Source organism: Kogia breviceps, chromosome 17 (genome assembly GCF_026419965.1).
Source record: "Kogia breviceps isolate mKogBre1 chromosome 17, mKogBre1 haplotype 1, whole genome shotgun sequence".
In the NCBI taxonomy this organism is placed as follows: domain Eukaryota; kingdom Metazoa; phylum Chordata; class Mammalia; order Artiodactyla; family Physeteridae; genus Kogia; species Kogia breviceps.
Window position 1 is genome coordinate 65,793,455 of NC_081326.1, and position 15,848 is coordinate 65,809,302.

Sequence of the window (15,848 nt, forward strand, 5' to 3'; positions counted from 1 at the left end):
TGCCTCATGAAATTTTCCAGCAGAGAGAGAACCAAGCCCCTTGGAGGACAAGGACTCATCCATTTCTCTGTATCCACTGTCTTGACACTCATGTTGCCCTGGATCCCTTGCCATTATACACCAGGAAAAGCGTAGCAGTGAGAAGCAAAGCGTTCTATTTGACTCCTCCAGCATTTTCTGAAGGATTGGCCCTGGTCAGCAGCAGCAGCAGAGACATGGCAAATGCTGGGCATCAGGGTTGACTGGGGCTTGTGGTGGAGCAGATTCAGCCAAGGCTGTGGAGTCAAAAGGATTTGGGTGAGGAATTCTACCTCTACCACTCACTGTGTAAGTTTGAACAAGTTGCTACAAGACCTCAGTTTTACCCATCTGTAAAATGGAATATTAATCTACACCTCATAGGATTACTATGGAGATATAATGAGATAATGCAGCGGCTTTCTAACATTTTTAACTGACAGAGATGCATTGCATCTCACCTTATAACCAAGTTCATACAGAAAGAGAGAGAGAGGATTAATGAAACCATACTTAGTAACATTCTTTGATTGCTTTACTATTTTCTATGCTAGTCCACTTTTGTGAACTACCACACCACCACCAAGTAAATTGACTTCATGACCCACCAAAGGGTCATCACTTTCCCTGTGAAAAGTCTGACTTGAGCTTCTCCCTGGCCCAGCTCTTATGACCTTCCTCTCTTCAGTTCTGGCAGGATTTTCCTCTGGGTGGGATTATAAAATTGTGAGGAAAGAGGCCTGCAGGGGGTGCTGTTTTAAGCTGATGTGAACTTTGGTTTAGTTTTTATTCTCTTGCTTTTGGTTTTTGGTCAGTGAGTCTAGTCCTACTCATCTGGATGACTTCTGTCTTTATCCTCTTCCCCAACTATCTCGAGGCCTCACCTATCATCAAGCACACACGAACAAGGCCCACCCATCAGTGGAGTGGAAGCAAGGAGGAATTCTCAAAGCTTCTCTCTCTCTTTGGATTAAAACTGGGCTGGGCTGGGTATGTCTTCCTCTTGGGAGCCCCCTCTACTAGTGTTCATTCAATAAGCATTTACGGAGGGTCCACCATGTGTCAGGCACTGTGCTAGGCCCTGGGGATCACAGACTCCGTGAACGGCAGCCCTGGACCTGTGCAACGTGGAGGCTTTCTTGGTGGATGCCAATGTGAATAAGACACAATCCATCCTGGACTTTCCTGGTGGTCCAGTGGTTGGGACTCCGCACTTGCGATAGGGAGGTGTGGGTTCGATCCCTGATCAGGGAACAAAGATCCCACATGCCGTGCAGCACAGCCACAGGAAAAAAAAAAAAAAAAAACACAATCCATCCTGCCCAGAAGTTTCTGAGCCAGGAGCCACAAAAACCCATAAGAGCAGTAATCTTTTAGATTTTCTATCACAAAAGAATGAGGGAACAGTTAAGAATCTCGAGGGAAGGGGAAAGTCATCCGGAAAAGCTCCTAGAAGGACATTCTTTAGCTGGCTTACTAACACCTAAAAGCAGAGTCCTCAGACAGGCAGCCTGAGGGCTGAATCTATCCCCCAGACAGGTTTTGCTTCTACATATACTTTTTAAAATGAGTTGCCAACATTTGAACACCTGAAATTCCACCTTCCCTGAAAAACTGGACACATTGCTACCAAAGGGACCATATTGAAGGACAACACCCCACAGATGCTGAGTAGCTGCTGCCAGCTTCACACAGGCAAAATGTTCTCCCGTTTTTCACAGTCGCCACCACTCCCTATTGCTTCCTCATCAACGTTCCCTGCTGGGCCCCTGTAATCATCCTAGTTTGCAACCCTTGATCTAAAACATGATGGGGGAAATGTGGGTTCAAAGTTAGAAAGAGTTTCTAAATCTGGGTGTCAGGCTATGCTTTAAAGGAAAAGCTTTTTCAATGTCCAGGTCAGCTCGCCAGGACAAGAAAACAGATGCCGATTCCAGCAGAAGCCTTATCCAGCCAGGAACCAACATTCTTCCTTGTGCTCTGGGGCTCTCAGGACCACACCCTGGTGATCAGCCACTGGACAGCACATGAGGTCAGTCAAAGGAGGGAAATTCTAACATAATGCCTGGATTTGTATTAAATAAGAACAATGCATAATTCAACCTTTCAGATCTTCCAGAATTTTGCTTTTTCTGTATGAAGAGGCCTATAAAATGGCATACGCTTGGAATGGTCAGTCAGTCCTGCAGCAGATGGAGACAGGAGAGGGGTGGGTTAGGAATTCGTCACCAAACATTACACAATCTCTTTGGGAGGAGACACTCCAGGCTCTCATCAGTCCAAAATCAGGCTTGTATTCATCCACTAATTTTCATGCTTGATGAAGTGATAGGGGACAAAAATGTCACGGAACTCTCTGGGGATCACCATGAAATACTGATCAGTTAAACTTAAAAGAGCTCAGTCCATAATTTTCTGCTAAATCAGGGATCCATTCTAACAATTGCTAGCATTTCTGCGTGTACACCAGGCACCAGGCTCTGTATCAAATGCACTATCTCATTTAATCCTTACAAGATCCTCAGGAAGAAAGATGTTCTAATGACCGGTAGTACCATTTTACCGATGAGAAAAGTGAGGTTCAGAGAGATCATGCAACTTGCCAGATTTAGCAATGAATGAATGAGTGAGCAAGATTAAACAGAGTGGGACACTAGGAACTGTTAGGAACCCACCGCAAGCCGATTCTAGCAACTACCTGCAGTAGGTGAAAGAGGAAGGAGAGGCAACAGGGGAAACGGAAGAAGCAACTGGAAATGTGGCAATAACATCCGGAGAAGGTGGAGTTACCCTGGGATTCTCGCCCTGACGTATCAGGTCTGATACCTTTCTATTGCGGGGCTGTCCTGGGCACTATAGGACATGTAGCAGCATCCCTGGCCGCTACCCAGTGTATGCCAGCAGTAACACCCCTTTGTAACAACCCCAAATGTCTCCAGACATTTTCAAATGTCTCGATGGGGGCAAAATTGCCTTCCATTGAGAACCACTGATTTACAAAAGAAGCAATTGTTTCCAACAGCCATCAGTTTCCCTGGCAGCAACAAAGTCAAAAAGGAAAATGGGAAAGGGCCATTGGCTTTGGTGATTCACGGTCTCTAGGTACGTTCAAGAAATTTCCTTCTGTCACAAAGTCCATTTAAAAAGTTACGGAGGGAACAGAATTTTAAAAGAAGAGCAACCAAGGGTGAGCTCCTCTCAGAAAGCCAGAAGCTTTGGTTTGGGATCTCGGCAAGCCCGTAAAAGGGACAGGCTCCTTAGCCCCCTGGCTTCCAGACGAACGTGGAAAAGCAAAAGTTTCCCCCTGTGAGTCTCCTTTTCAGTCATCTCCACCTCCAACCCAGCGAGGGTCCATCCTGGAGACAGATGTTGCCCAAAAGGACCATAGCGAAGACAGGCCAAGTGAGCGAAAGTGTGGAAACTTCTGAGATTTGCTTGGGTTTGGCACTTACGGAACAATAAACCGAGCCTTTGAAGAGTCTAAACAAAGGAACCATTTGTCTACTCTAGCAGCTACAAAGTAAGGCAGGATTACAGCGAAGCACTAAGGAAGAAAAGAAGAATGCCAAGCTAGAGAGGAGACTAGAGTTTACTGAGTCCAGCTAGGACCATCCGCCAGAATCTAAGGTCAGTGGGTAAGAAAGCAACAGAACGTACTCAACGCGACCCAGGAAATGTAGGGTCTAGAGCTTTATGTTAAAAATACTTGCTAATTTTTTTCCTTCTTGGCTGCTTTAATTTATACAGTATGCTAGAAGCGACAGTAGGTGGGGCAACATTGAAAAACATGCATTTTTAAAAAGGCACAAAGGTTTTCTTCACTGCCGTTTTTGATACCATTCTTATGAATTAATGATGCCAGATTTTATTTGCTTGTCCGCTGGAGAGCTTTCCTGTACTCCTCTCATCGGGACACATGGTCGGCATTAAAATGCTTGTGAGACTTTCTATTCCTCTAACATTCCCTGGCTAGCTTGGATTTTAATCTAACAGCCCTTCTTCCCAAATGATCTTTCTGCTGGAGCTACATATTTATCATTCTTCCCCCACCCCTTCCTTGACAGGCCTCAATGACTTGAAGAGTTGTTGAAATAACATGCCAACCACCTTTGAGGGGCTTTCTGTCTCATCTCCAGGTTGGAGCTAGCTTTTTGATCACCAGGGTCCAGTTTCCTTCCACTACTCTTATCTGTGGAAGACCCATAGGAAACTTTCTGAGGGGTGGGAGAAGAGATATTCAAAGAAGGGGTGGGGGACAGGGAGGAGACGTGTTATGTCATACAAGTCACACATTCTGAATCTCTCCATTGTGTGTCTGCAAAGAAAGGAGAAAGTCTGGTCAAGTTGCTCATTCTTTCTGTACTTCATTTTTCCTAAGTATGAAAGTGACACGCAACTGTCACTGTGAGAATATGCAGTTGTGAGAATGAATGACTCTTAGTTAGACCATCTGGAGGAAAAAATGTTTCCTGTGTTGACACCGTGTTCTCTTCTGTGAGGCAATCTTACTGGACTGTTTACCTGGAGTCCCAGCCCTGTGGGTGATAACAGACCTGCCTCTTCTTAGAAACCCAGCAGCACCCAAAAAAGGAAGGAGAGACACAGCCTTAGAATTTCCTTAGACCAGCAAACCAGGAATATTCACTCAATAGACACTTTCCACTGACTTCCAAAGGGAAGTGATAGAAAGACTGAGGTTGTCCCATAAAATGTTTTCTTAAAAGACAAACTTCAGGGCTTCCCTGGTGGCGCAGTGGTTGAGAGTCCGCCTGCCAATGCAGGGGATACGGGTTTGTGCCCTGGTCCGGGAAGATGCCACATGCCGCAGAGCAGCTGGGCCCCTAGAGCCGTGGCCGCTGAGCCTGCGCGTCCAGAGCCTGTGCTCCGCAACGGGAGAGGCCACAGCAGTGAGACGCCTGCGTACTGCAAAAAGACAAACTTCATCAGCTGTCTCCACCTTTTTTTAATTCCTTTTTCTACTTATAATGTTTCTTTTACAATAACATACATCCCTTTGGTAATCTCGAATGATATTATTAGTTTTTGTCTCCCCTGCCGTTTCTCAGCCTAGCAAATGTCTCTTCTAGGTCAAATGGTTCTTAAAAATTACTAAAAGAAAGATAGTGAAGCCCCTTAAGTCAAGTCTTGCTGAGATGTGACTTTCCATTTCCTCAGCTGGAAAATGGGATGGCCCCTCCTTTATTTGGAAGTACAAAATAACTCCAGGCTGTTACTTGAAAATAACACCCCAGGTGATATCACCAGCCTGGGAGAGAAGAAGGAGAGTCCTAAACCCGCCAACGACATCTCTGCCTGGGGTTCACATCTCCTACACCTGCCTGCAATTGTTTGGTAGTCAGACCTTAAGAAAGGGTATATCTGCCATCTTTAGCAACTTTCAAAAACTACCCTCTGCAGTCAAACTAGACCTACATTTTTTTGCTGTTGTTTGATTGATTGGTTGTATGTTTTTGTGGGTTGGTTGATTTTTGGTTTGGGGTGTTTTTTTTCTGCCCCAATAGAGAGCAGTCATTCAGCCTCCAGCAGAATAATGCCCAAAGTGCCAGATTCCTGGGGAAGCACCCTAAGAGACCTCTTCTAGGAAGGATCCCCTGTTGCCAAATTTCCTGAGGATATATCTAGGTGATGAGACACTGTCAAACATCCTTCTCATCATAAAAACCCACTTGAAGGGACTTCCCTGGAGGTCCAGTGTTTAAGACTCCGCCTTCCAATGCAGGGGGTGAGGGTTCAATCCCTGGTTGGAGAGCTAAGATCCTACATGCCTCGTGGCCAAAAGAACAAAACATAAAAAACAAAGCAATATTATCACAAATTCAATAAAGACGTTAAAAATGGTCCACATCAAAAAAATCTAAAAAAAAAAAAAACCACTTGAAATTCACACCCATTAAGCATGCTACATAAATTTACCTCACATTTTTTTGACCTTTATTGCTCAGTTGTTTTGGTATGAAAACTTTTTATTAAAATTGTCCTTTACACTTTTTTTCAATGGAATCTCACCCCCACCCCCATCATTATGAAAAGATCTGGCTATTCACCATTTTTTTTTCATTTAAAAAATAATAAATCTAGTGTCTTTCTCTAAAACGTGGTGCTTAGAAGATGATGGCTTTCTAAGATGTGTAGACTAAAGTGTGTTTTGCTGCTTTAGAATTTTGCTGGAAATTTTTTTCGTGTGTGTACTTGTTAATTATTTCACGTTTCCCATAAATAGCATCGGTTCTCTATAGGGTGATGCTCTTTGTCCATAAGTAGTGATGGATCAATTTTCACCACCACTTATGCGGTTGAAGAGCCGCCTCTGAACCACTTTTCTCTCCAGCGATTCCTCTTCTTCCGCCTCTCTGCAGTCGGCCTGAAGGAATCTGAAAAGGGTGGCTGGAAACTCATTTTAAGGAACCGCCCTATTCTTCGCCCCGCTGGGTACCCTGCACTCCGGCCGCCCCTGCCCCCTCCCGACCCGCACGCCCTCGGGTGGCATCCGGACGCAGCGTTCGAGGCTGCCAGTAGAGGGCACACTTACTTTACTTTCGCGAACCCCGGGCTCGGGTGCAGCCCTGGGAGGGGGCAGGGAAAGACGCTTTGCAGCAAAGCCCCGACCAGGGATTGGTCACTCCCCGCGTTTGCGGCAAAGGCCTGGAGGCTGGAGTAATCTGCAATCCTTAAAACTGAATTGTGCCGTGTACCTGATTTGGAGGAAGTCACTACTCATTTAACAATTGAACGCCGAGCAGCGAACTCAACGGGTAATAATCTATCTCGAACACAAGCATGTTATACGCGAGCCCCTCCCTGCCCCGAATTTTTTTCTCTTTTGGAATGAGGGGCGAGGGGCGTGGAAAAGTTTACTTAAAATGTCTTTGGGTGAGGGACCAGGGCTGGGGAAGATTGCCTGTTTTTAAGGCCCTAGTGTAATGCAGAATAGCAAATCCCGAGGGAATATGAATTGTATATGAAATGCAGATTCACTGAGGAAGCAAACAAGTCATGTGCCGTGTTGGGCAAAATTCTAGGTCGATGTGTACGTGAAAGGTACATAGATGTACGTGGATTAGGCATACGCACTTCACTATGGTATTCAGAAAAAAATTTATAGTCAGTGAACTAGGAAATCGATGCCTGAAATTCGGCCAATTTTTAATTGGCTTTTTTAATTGGCTCAAGACACCCTCCCTCCAAAAAAAAAAAAAAGACACGGAAGTAATACTTGGCCCCTCTCCTTAGATCAAAATCGGTGTTGGGGTTTTTTTTTTTTTTTTTGGTTTTTTGGTTTTTTGTCTAATAATAAAGAGGAAAGCAGACCCAGAAAGGAAGTCAACGTCCGATCTGTCCGAGGAGGAAAGAGTTAACGGTTTTCTTCACCAGGGACTCTGGTAACTCCCCAGGGTGGATCCGCCAGCTCGCCTGCTTCCCTCTTCTGGGGAGTCTGGTCCCACGGCTCGCGCCCACCCCTTCCCCAGTCAGTATCCTTCCGTCTAGCGCCTTTGATTTTCCCCAAACCTGGGAGCCCCGGAGTGGTGCAAACCGACACCACGGGGCGCAAAGAGGATTCGTCTCTTTTCTGAAACCCGGCTGCGGAATTGGGAACTCAGAGTGAGAGGCGCGGGGGTGGGCTGGGGGGTGCAGACCGGCCGAGAGCGAGCGGGGGAGGGCCCCCCCCGCGGCGCGCACCCGCAGGCGCGCTCCTGCCTTACTCCAGCTCCGGAACCCGCAGAAGGATCTCAGGGATTAGCGCGTACTGGGGGCGGGGGGGGGCGGGAAAGCGGGCTCCCCCGGAGATCCGTGTAGGTCTCCGCGGGCGGGGCCGGGGGTGGGGGGGGCTCGTCTGCGGCTTTGGCAGCGATTTGGGGGATTCATTCTGGGTGGAAGGTACCCAGCTGAGATAGCTGCACACACACAGAATGCATAACACCCCCCCCCAACAAATACAGTGGGTGTTTATTCATAACGCGTCCTCCAAGTATACGTGGCAGTGCGTTGTTGAATTATTTTTAAAATTCCAGGCACCATTTTCCTCCCTATACCTCTGATCGTTTACCCCCATCGACACTCAGTGCCCCACACACTCAGAGCGGGCGCCGGTCAATACCCCCTTCTTTCCTCCTCTCTTCGTAGGACTTATTTTCCAAATGCTACCCTTTCCCCGGCCTTAGGGAGGCGCCCGTCCGCCCGGGACGTGCGTGGCGTGGCCGTGAGTACACGGTGTATGCTCAGCGCGAAGAGTTCAGCTGTTCTGCCCGCGATGATTGAAGCACAGAGGACAAGTATGCTGTTTGTCAAACAGAGCGCTGCCTCAGAGGAGCCAGCAGCAGAGAAAGAGAGAAGGTTTGAGCAGGGGCAAAAGAAAATGGTAGGCGCGCGCAGTTAATTCATGCGGCGCTGTGACTGTGTTTACATCCGAGAGCTCGGCGCACTGGAGTGCCAGGCTCAAAGGGCTGAGTCTCCTCCCCTCCGGCCCTCCCTCCCCACCAGCGCCCCTCCCGGGTTCCCAAAGCTGAGGGCGGGGGAGAAAGAAAAAAGATCCTCTCCTGCGAATCCCCGCCCACCGGCCTTTTATAGGCGAGGGTCTGCGCGGCCAAGGACGCCCGGGCTGCGCATCTCGCGGCTGCCCCTGCCGCCGCCGCGCCCCGGCCGCCGCCTGGCTCCCCAACGGCCTCTGGAAGGGCAGGGCTATTCAGAGGCTTGGCGGGAAAAAGAGAACAGAGGGGAGGGGCCGTGCCTTAGCAGTATAAAAGCCGGTTTTCTGGGCTTTATCTGACTCGCTGTAGTAATTCCAGCGAGAGGCAGAGAGGGAGCGAGCGGGCCCTCGAGGGTGGAAGAGCAGAGCCAGCCGAGCGAGCGGAGTCGCGCTCCGGGCGCCCCGGGAAGGGAGATCCGGAGTGAAAGGGGGGCTTCTGCGCCTCGGGCCCGGCCGCCCCCACCCCACCCTTCCCGCCGACCCCCGCCAGCGGCCCGCCACCCGCGCCGCATCCGCGAAACTTTGCCCACTGCCCGCTGGAACTTACAACACCCGAGCGACAACGCGACTCTCCGGACGCGGAGAGGCTCTTCTGCCTATTGGGGGGAGTCGCTTTTCCCCGCCGCTGCCCACGACCCGCGCCTCTGAAAGGCGCTCCTCGCCGCTTTTTGGACGCTGGATTTCCTTCGGAGAGTGGAAAACCCGGTGAGCACCCGGACCTATTGGCCTTTTAATTTATTTTTGCTACCGCAGTAATGCCGCGATGAGTCGAATGCCCGGATCGGTGTGTCTTTTCGCCCATTCCTGCGCTATTGACACTTTTCTCAGAGTAGTTGTGGTTAGCCGGGGTGGAGTGAAGACGAAACAGAACTGGGTCGGGGTACAGTGGCTTGTCAAGATGGGAGAGGGGAAAACGGGGTGCGTTTTTGGAAGTAGCCTTGAGAGGTTTTTGCTTATGTAGATGGACGCTGACCCCGGCCGGCTGGACATTCTTCCTTTATTGCATTAATTGCTTTTGGCCTTTGGGGAAGAGAAGAGAAGGGTATATGCTTCTTGGTGGCAGAAAACCCTTTACATCCTGAGCTCCTTGGAGTAAGAATTACATATTGCGTGTGTGAGCGAGAGAGCTCCGCAGCCTCTGACTTTTCCCCGTCTCGGAAAGGGCATTTAAATTTCGGCTTACCGCATTTCTGACAGCCGGAGACAGACACACTGCGGCTCGTCCCGCCCGCCGATCCCCGCGGCGTTTCCAGTTCGCCCCCGGCTCCTTTTAGAAGTTGGCATTTGGCTTTTAAAAAGGATAATAAAATTAAAGATCTTGGTCTACAGAGAGGTTAGGATCTGGTGTTGGCGAGCCGCGGGGAGGGGGGGGAAAAGGGAGGCTGGGGCAAAGATGTGTCCGATTCTCCTGCAATTACTGACTCTGAGGGGAAACGAGGACAAATCTCTGCGCCCAGCCTTGGCTCCCAGACCGCCTCTGGTGTCCCCGCGCGGGTGTCCCTGCGCCCCCGAGATGCGGAGGACGGCCAGAAGCGGGGCTCGGGGCTTTTCCAGAACAGCTGCTACCCTCGGCGGGTGAGGGGAAGACGCCTGGCTCCGGGCGCGGAATCGTAGCAGGGTCTCTGGCGCAACTGCGGCGCCGTATTGGGTGTTGAAGGGAGGTGTCCCTGTTATTATTTAACACTCCCCTTTTATGTATTGGCGGGGCGGGGAGGGGGGGTTAAGGCTCGGAGCTGAGCTTGCCACTCCAGCCCGCGAGGGAAAAGAAGAAAAGCCGGCAGAGGAAGGAAGGGGGGCGCGCTGGGGGTAGGGATGCAGGAGGCGGAGAAGGGAGGCTGGGAGGGGCGGTGGCGCCGGCGGGGGAAGGAGCGCGGCAAGGGCGCGAGTGGGAACGGGCGCGGCGCGAGGGGCCCCGGCGCGGGAGGGGGCCGCGCGCAGCCGCTCCCGCCGCGGCGCCTCTCGCAGCCTCCTTCAGGTGGCGCAAAACTTTGCGCCTCGGCGTTTGGCAGATCGTACTCGCCCCCCACCCCGCGCCACCTCCCCCGGCCTGTTAAGGAGGCCAAAGCCGATTTCGATTGCTCGGCGGTCGCCGGGCCGACTCCCGGACTTGGCGCTCCGGGCTCCCGGGGGACGGAAGCTGCGCGGGCGCTACGGAGCTGCTTCGCCAAGTGTGTGTCTGAGATAGTAGAGGGTCACCCGGAGCGGGTAAAAGGGTGCCTTTTTGTTTTGGTTTGGTTTTTTTTTTGCACCCCCCCCCCCCCCGCGCGCCGGCCCCATTTGGGAACAGCGCTGTAAGGGGAGTGGTTCTGATTGTGGCGCGCGCTGTACGCTGCGCGGGATTTCGGCACCAACCAAGACCCCCTTAACTGAAGACTTGCCCCCGCCTTTGTGTGCCCCCTCCAGCAGGCTGCCGCGATGCCCCTCAACGTCAGCTTCGCCAACAGGAACTATGACCTCGACTACGACTCGGTGCAGCCTTATTTCTACTGCGACGAGGAGGAGAACTTCTACCAGCAGCAGCAGCAGAGCGAGCTGCAGCCGCCTGCGCCCAGCGAGGATATCTGGAAGAAATTCGAGCTGCTGCCCACCCCGCCCCTGTCCCCGAGCCGCCGCTCCGGGCTCTGCTCGCCGTCGTACGTCGCGGTAGCGTCCTTCTCCCCCAGGGGAGACGACGACGGCGGCGGCGGCAGCTTCTCCTCGGCGGACCAGCTGGAGATGGTGACCGAGCTGCTGGGAGGAGACATGGTGAACCAGAGCTTCATCTGCGACCCCGACGATGAGACCTTCATCAAAAACATCATCATCCAGGACTGTATGTGGAGCGGCTTCTCGGCCGCCGCCAAGCTCGTCTCGGAGAAGCTGGCCTCTTACCAGGCTGCGCGCAAAGACAGCGGCAGCCCGAGCCCCGCCCGCGGGCACGGCGGCTGCTCCACCTCCAGCTTGTACCTGCAGGACCTGAGCGCCGCCGCCTCCGAATGCATCGACCCGTCCGTGGTCTTCCCCTACCCGCTCAACGACAGCAGCTCGCCCAAGCCCTGCGCCTCCCCCGACTCCACCGCCTTCTCGCCGTCCTCGGACTCTCTGCTCTCCTCCGCCGCGTCCTCCCCGCGGGCCAGTCCCGAGCCCCTGGCGCTCCACGAGGAGACACCACCCACCACCAGCAGCGACTCTGGTAAGCTGGGACCCTCCAGGCCCGTCAGGGGGTGGCTGGCTGTCTTTCCTATTCTCGCTGGCTGCCAATTCAAGGGGCCACTTCAGTTGACCCTGCTTTTTCTCTTTTCTTATATTGGGAAAAGAAATGTCAGGCCTGGAAGGGTCTGGGAGCTCATCGTCCCTGAAACACTGAGCTTTAGTGTTCCTCCCATTCCTTCCCCTAAGATCGCCCCAGTGGCCAGCCCCCTCCTTTCCCCTCCCTCCCCTTAGGAATTTCATTTGGGTTTTTAAATCTTCTAGCTTATCTAGCAACTCAATCCGCTCCCTCTAACCCCTCTTAAGCATTTTAATTGCCCTGGGGGGTGGGGGGAATCGTGATGAGGTTAAGAGAGGATTGATCTCTTCGAGAGTGAAAGAATTACCTCCCTTAACTTCTGAGAAGCTGTTGGCATTTAATGGAGTACAGATCAACAAAAATGAAGAGGGGCAGTGGACAGAAACTGGGCAGCCACCCACCGGAGTGCTATAAGCCAGTGAAAGTGCCTTAAAAATGTATGGACTGAGGAGTTGGGATCTTTTCGGCCTCTTTTGAACACTTAAAAGCAAGTCCTTTCCAAAACTGTACTCCTTTTTTTCCATCCCCCACCCCCTAGGACTTTTGGCAAAGCTGCAAGACTTTTTTTTTTTTTTTTTTTCACTTCCAGTAAAATAGGGATTGCTAAAGTCATACCAAAGATTTGCAGCTATCATTTGCAACACCTGAAGGGTTCTTGGTAAAGTCCCTTGCAAAGAGGAGGTGCTTGGGAATGTGCTTTGTTTGGGTGTGTCCAGCACCTCATTAAGTCTTAGGTAAGAATTTGCATCACTGTTGTATCCTGGTAAATCGTAATTTTCTTGTCTGTGCCATAAACCCAGCTGTCATTTTCCTCCCTGAGACTGTCTCTTCATGAGAAGAAGAGCAGAGACGATTGGCTAGTTCTCTGGGGATAACTTTGTGCCAGGGCCCTTTTTTTTTTTTTTTTTTTTTTTTCTGGCCGTGCCACACAGTGTGTGAATCTCAGTTCCCAAACCAGGGATGGAACCTGCACCCCCTGCACTGGGAAGCGTGGAGTCTCAACCCCTGGACTGCCAGGGAAGTCCTCAGGGTCCTTTCTTACCTAATAACGCCTTGTATTTGCACAGTATTGATTTAATCGGGTCATTGATTGCTTTAAGGAAACCGTGGCCAACTGGGCGATTTCTTTTTCTTACAGAGGAAGAACAAGAGGAGGAGGAAGAAATTGATGTTGTTTCTGTGGAAAAGAGGCAGCCCCCTGCCAAAAGGTCAGAATCGGGGTCACCCTCCGCCGGAGGCCACAGCAAACCTCCTCACAGCCCGTTGGTCCTTAAGAGATGCCACGTGTCCACCCATCAACACAATTATGCAGCGCCCCCCTCCACTAGGAAGGACTGTCCCGCCGCCAAGAGGGCTAAGTTGGACAGTGGCAGGGTCCTGAAACAGATCAGCAACAATCGCAAATGTGCCAGCCCCAGGTCTTCGGACACCGAGGAGAATGACAAGAGGCGGACACACAACGTCTTGGAACGCCAGAGGAGAAACGAGCTGAAACGCAGCTTTTTTGCCCTTCGTGACCAGATCCCGGAGTTAGAAAACAATGAAAAGGCCCCCAAGGTAGTTATCCTTAAAAAAGCCACAGCATACATCCTGTCCGTCCAAGCAGAGGAGCAAAAGCTCATTTCAGAAAAAGACGAGTTGCGGAAGAGGCGAGAACAGTTGAAACTCAAACTTGAACAGCTACGGAACTCTTGCGCATAAATTGACCTATTGGAGGGAGGAACTGGAATGAACTTCTCATTTGTTACTAAGGGAAAGTGAGGAAAAAGATTCCTTCTGACAGAACTCCCTACGTATGAACTTTTTGCTTATGCATGATCAACCTCACAACCTTGGCTGGATCTTAAGACTGAAAGGTTTAGCCATAATATAAACTGCCTCAAATGGGACTATGGGCATAAAAGAACTTTTTTTATGCTTACCATCTTTTTTTTTTTTTCCCTTTAACAGATTTGTATTTAAGAATTGTTTTTACGAAATCCTGAACTTTATCCAATTTTCCTTTGTAAATATAGCCATTAAATGTAAATAACTTTAATAAAACCTTTATAGCAGTTATACCATAATTTTTTTATTTAAGTACATTTTCCTTTTTAAAGTTGATTTTTTTCTATTGTTTTTAGAAAAAAATAAAATGCCTGGCAAATATATAATTGAGCCAGATCTTAAGTTGTGAGTGTTTTGTTTCTTTTCTTTTCTTTTTTTTTTTTTTTTCTTCCTCATTCTCTTTTCATCAATTACAAATTAACAGAATTTGGCCCTTAAGGGAGGGAGCTTTAGAGGACGGGAAAAGAAGTTATTTAAGAAAGGGTGAGGGCTTTCCTTTGTTCTAATGGGTCTGGGGCCTTAAGGTCTTTAAGTTCTCAGGGTTATAAGATGCTTCCTGGAGATTTGTGATAAGGGCTAGAGTTGATACTTCAAAGAATGAAAGGGCAGTAGGCTGGTGAGAGAGTTGGAGGTAGGCAAAAGGGTTAAAGATAACAGTTGAGAACACAAAGGGGGGTGAGGACTGGGGGTTGGGAGGAAGATGAAGGAAAAACTCTGGAGTTTCCATGCCATTCCCCAGCTCCGTTGCCGTCCAGGGGTCCTGCCCATTGAAACAGTTGATGGGGGAAGAGCAGGGGCCGACTTCTGCTGCTTGCCTGCTCCTGCCAGGTGCTCTGGGAAGCGAGTTATTAACCCTATTTTACAAGCAAGGGAATATAGAAGCTCAGAGTGGTTCTATAACTTCTCCTCAGCCACACAGTAAAAGGCTGAATCCAGGTCCCATGTTCGTTGAAAAACACTTATCACTTTGCTATCATGCTTTTAGCTCATCCTGTGTCTGCAGTACAAGAATGCTTTTGGTTTGGGGCCTGATGGACCGACCCAAGGGGTAACTATTTAAGTGCCGGGCATTTTTCTATGCATTTTCCTTATGCTAACTCCCCAGCAACCGTATGAAGGAGGTACCGTTGATTTCCCCATAATAGGGAAACTGAGGCACAGCAAGGCTTATCCATGTGCCCAAGGTCCACTGATAATGAAGGATAGAGCAAGGATTGCAACCCAGGCTTAACCTGTGCTAGACCACCTCTCAGACAAGCCGGTAACAATAAACTGGCCAGTCACGAGGACAGGAGTCACCAATCAAGTGGAATATGTGACTTACGTTTCAGCATTTAGGGCTGCTGGGACCTCGGTTCCTCTTTTTTCGTTTTGTTTTTGTTTTTATTTTGTTGTTCATTGCTTAATGATTCCTTTCATAAGGAGAAACCCACGGCTCATCCACTCCTACCTTAGCCATTTGTTCAATGAGATTCACCCGTTGCTCCTAGGAAGTGGCCAATATGGAAATGCTACTGTTCAGATCATAAAATAAAACATAGTTACTCTTTGTCATGTGAGTCATTATTTTGGAAACAACAAACTCCCCTCCTTCCAACCTCTTTCACACAGGGACACGCATGACACATGCTCATCACTAGAACATGAAAAGGCATTTTTGAATGTTGTTATTAATTTTAAGCCTTTGAAAACCCCACGGTCCAAACCAGAAACTAGAACACTGACTACATAGGCAAATGGAAGTTACTATCGCTGTTCTGATTATCTCATTGTCTCAGCGTCGGAGTAGATCTTCAGATCCCTGTACTTGCTTGGGGATTTAAATTCACCCCCACCCATAAATCAATAAATAATTACTGTCTTTGGCTTTGACCCCCTAGAATAATTTATTCAAGTCCTTAATGTCTTTTTCTTGATCCTTTATTCTGGATCCTAAGTCCTACCCTAATAGCTTCAAGCTGTCACACCCTATATCCTAAATTCAAAGGGGGATGCAATCCACAGAAGTTGAGTAGCTCAAAGTGTTACAAAAGTGGGAGCCATCTTAAACGATTCACTCTTTGCCCCTCTGTAGCTGGAGTACAGCCCTGGAGTGACTCACCTGGGAACAGGGAAGGTATTAGTTTGAATCACGAAGTCCGGGCAAGCCTGAGGAGTAGGAGAGAGTGTTCCTCACTAGAAAAACAACTCCCTGTTCCAAATTCTCAGGAAACAACTTTCGGGATGCAGAGCTTGGCTGTGGAGATGAAA

General features: G+C 49.6%; 1 protein-coding gene and 1 pseudogene across 2 annotated transcripts; both read left to right on the forward strand.

Moving 5' to 3' along the window:
• The first annotated feature begins 8,225 nt into the window (after positions 1-8,225).
• Positions 8,226-13,829, forward strand: MYC (MYC proto-oncogene, bHLH transcription factor). 2 transcript variants are annotated; one of them, XM_059043078.2, is made up of 3 exons: positions 8,226-9,208; positions 10,907-11,675; positions 12,910-13,829. In XM_059043078.2, exons 2-3 carry the CDS (start codon positions 10,919-10,921, stop codon positions 13,470-13,472), a joined length of 1,320 nt encoding a protein of 439 aa, XP_058899061.1. In that variant the 5' UTR covers positions 8,226-9,208; positions 10,907-10,918; the 3' UTR covers positions 13,473-13,829. The 2 variants fall into 2 exon arrangements, with proteins under 2 accessions (XP_058899061.1, XP_058899062.1); XM_059043079.2 differs by having other exon boundaries at positions 8,329-9,208; positions 10,910-11,675.
• LOC131743805 (uncharacterized) lies at positions 8,417-9,212 on the forward strand (annotated as a pseudogene).
• Positions 13,830-15,848: the final 2,019 nt, after the last annotated feature.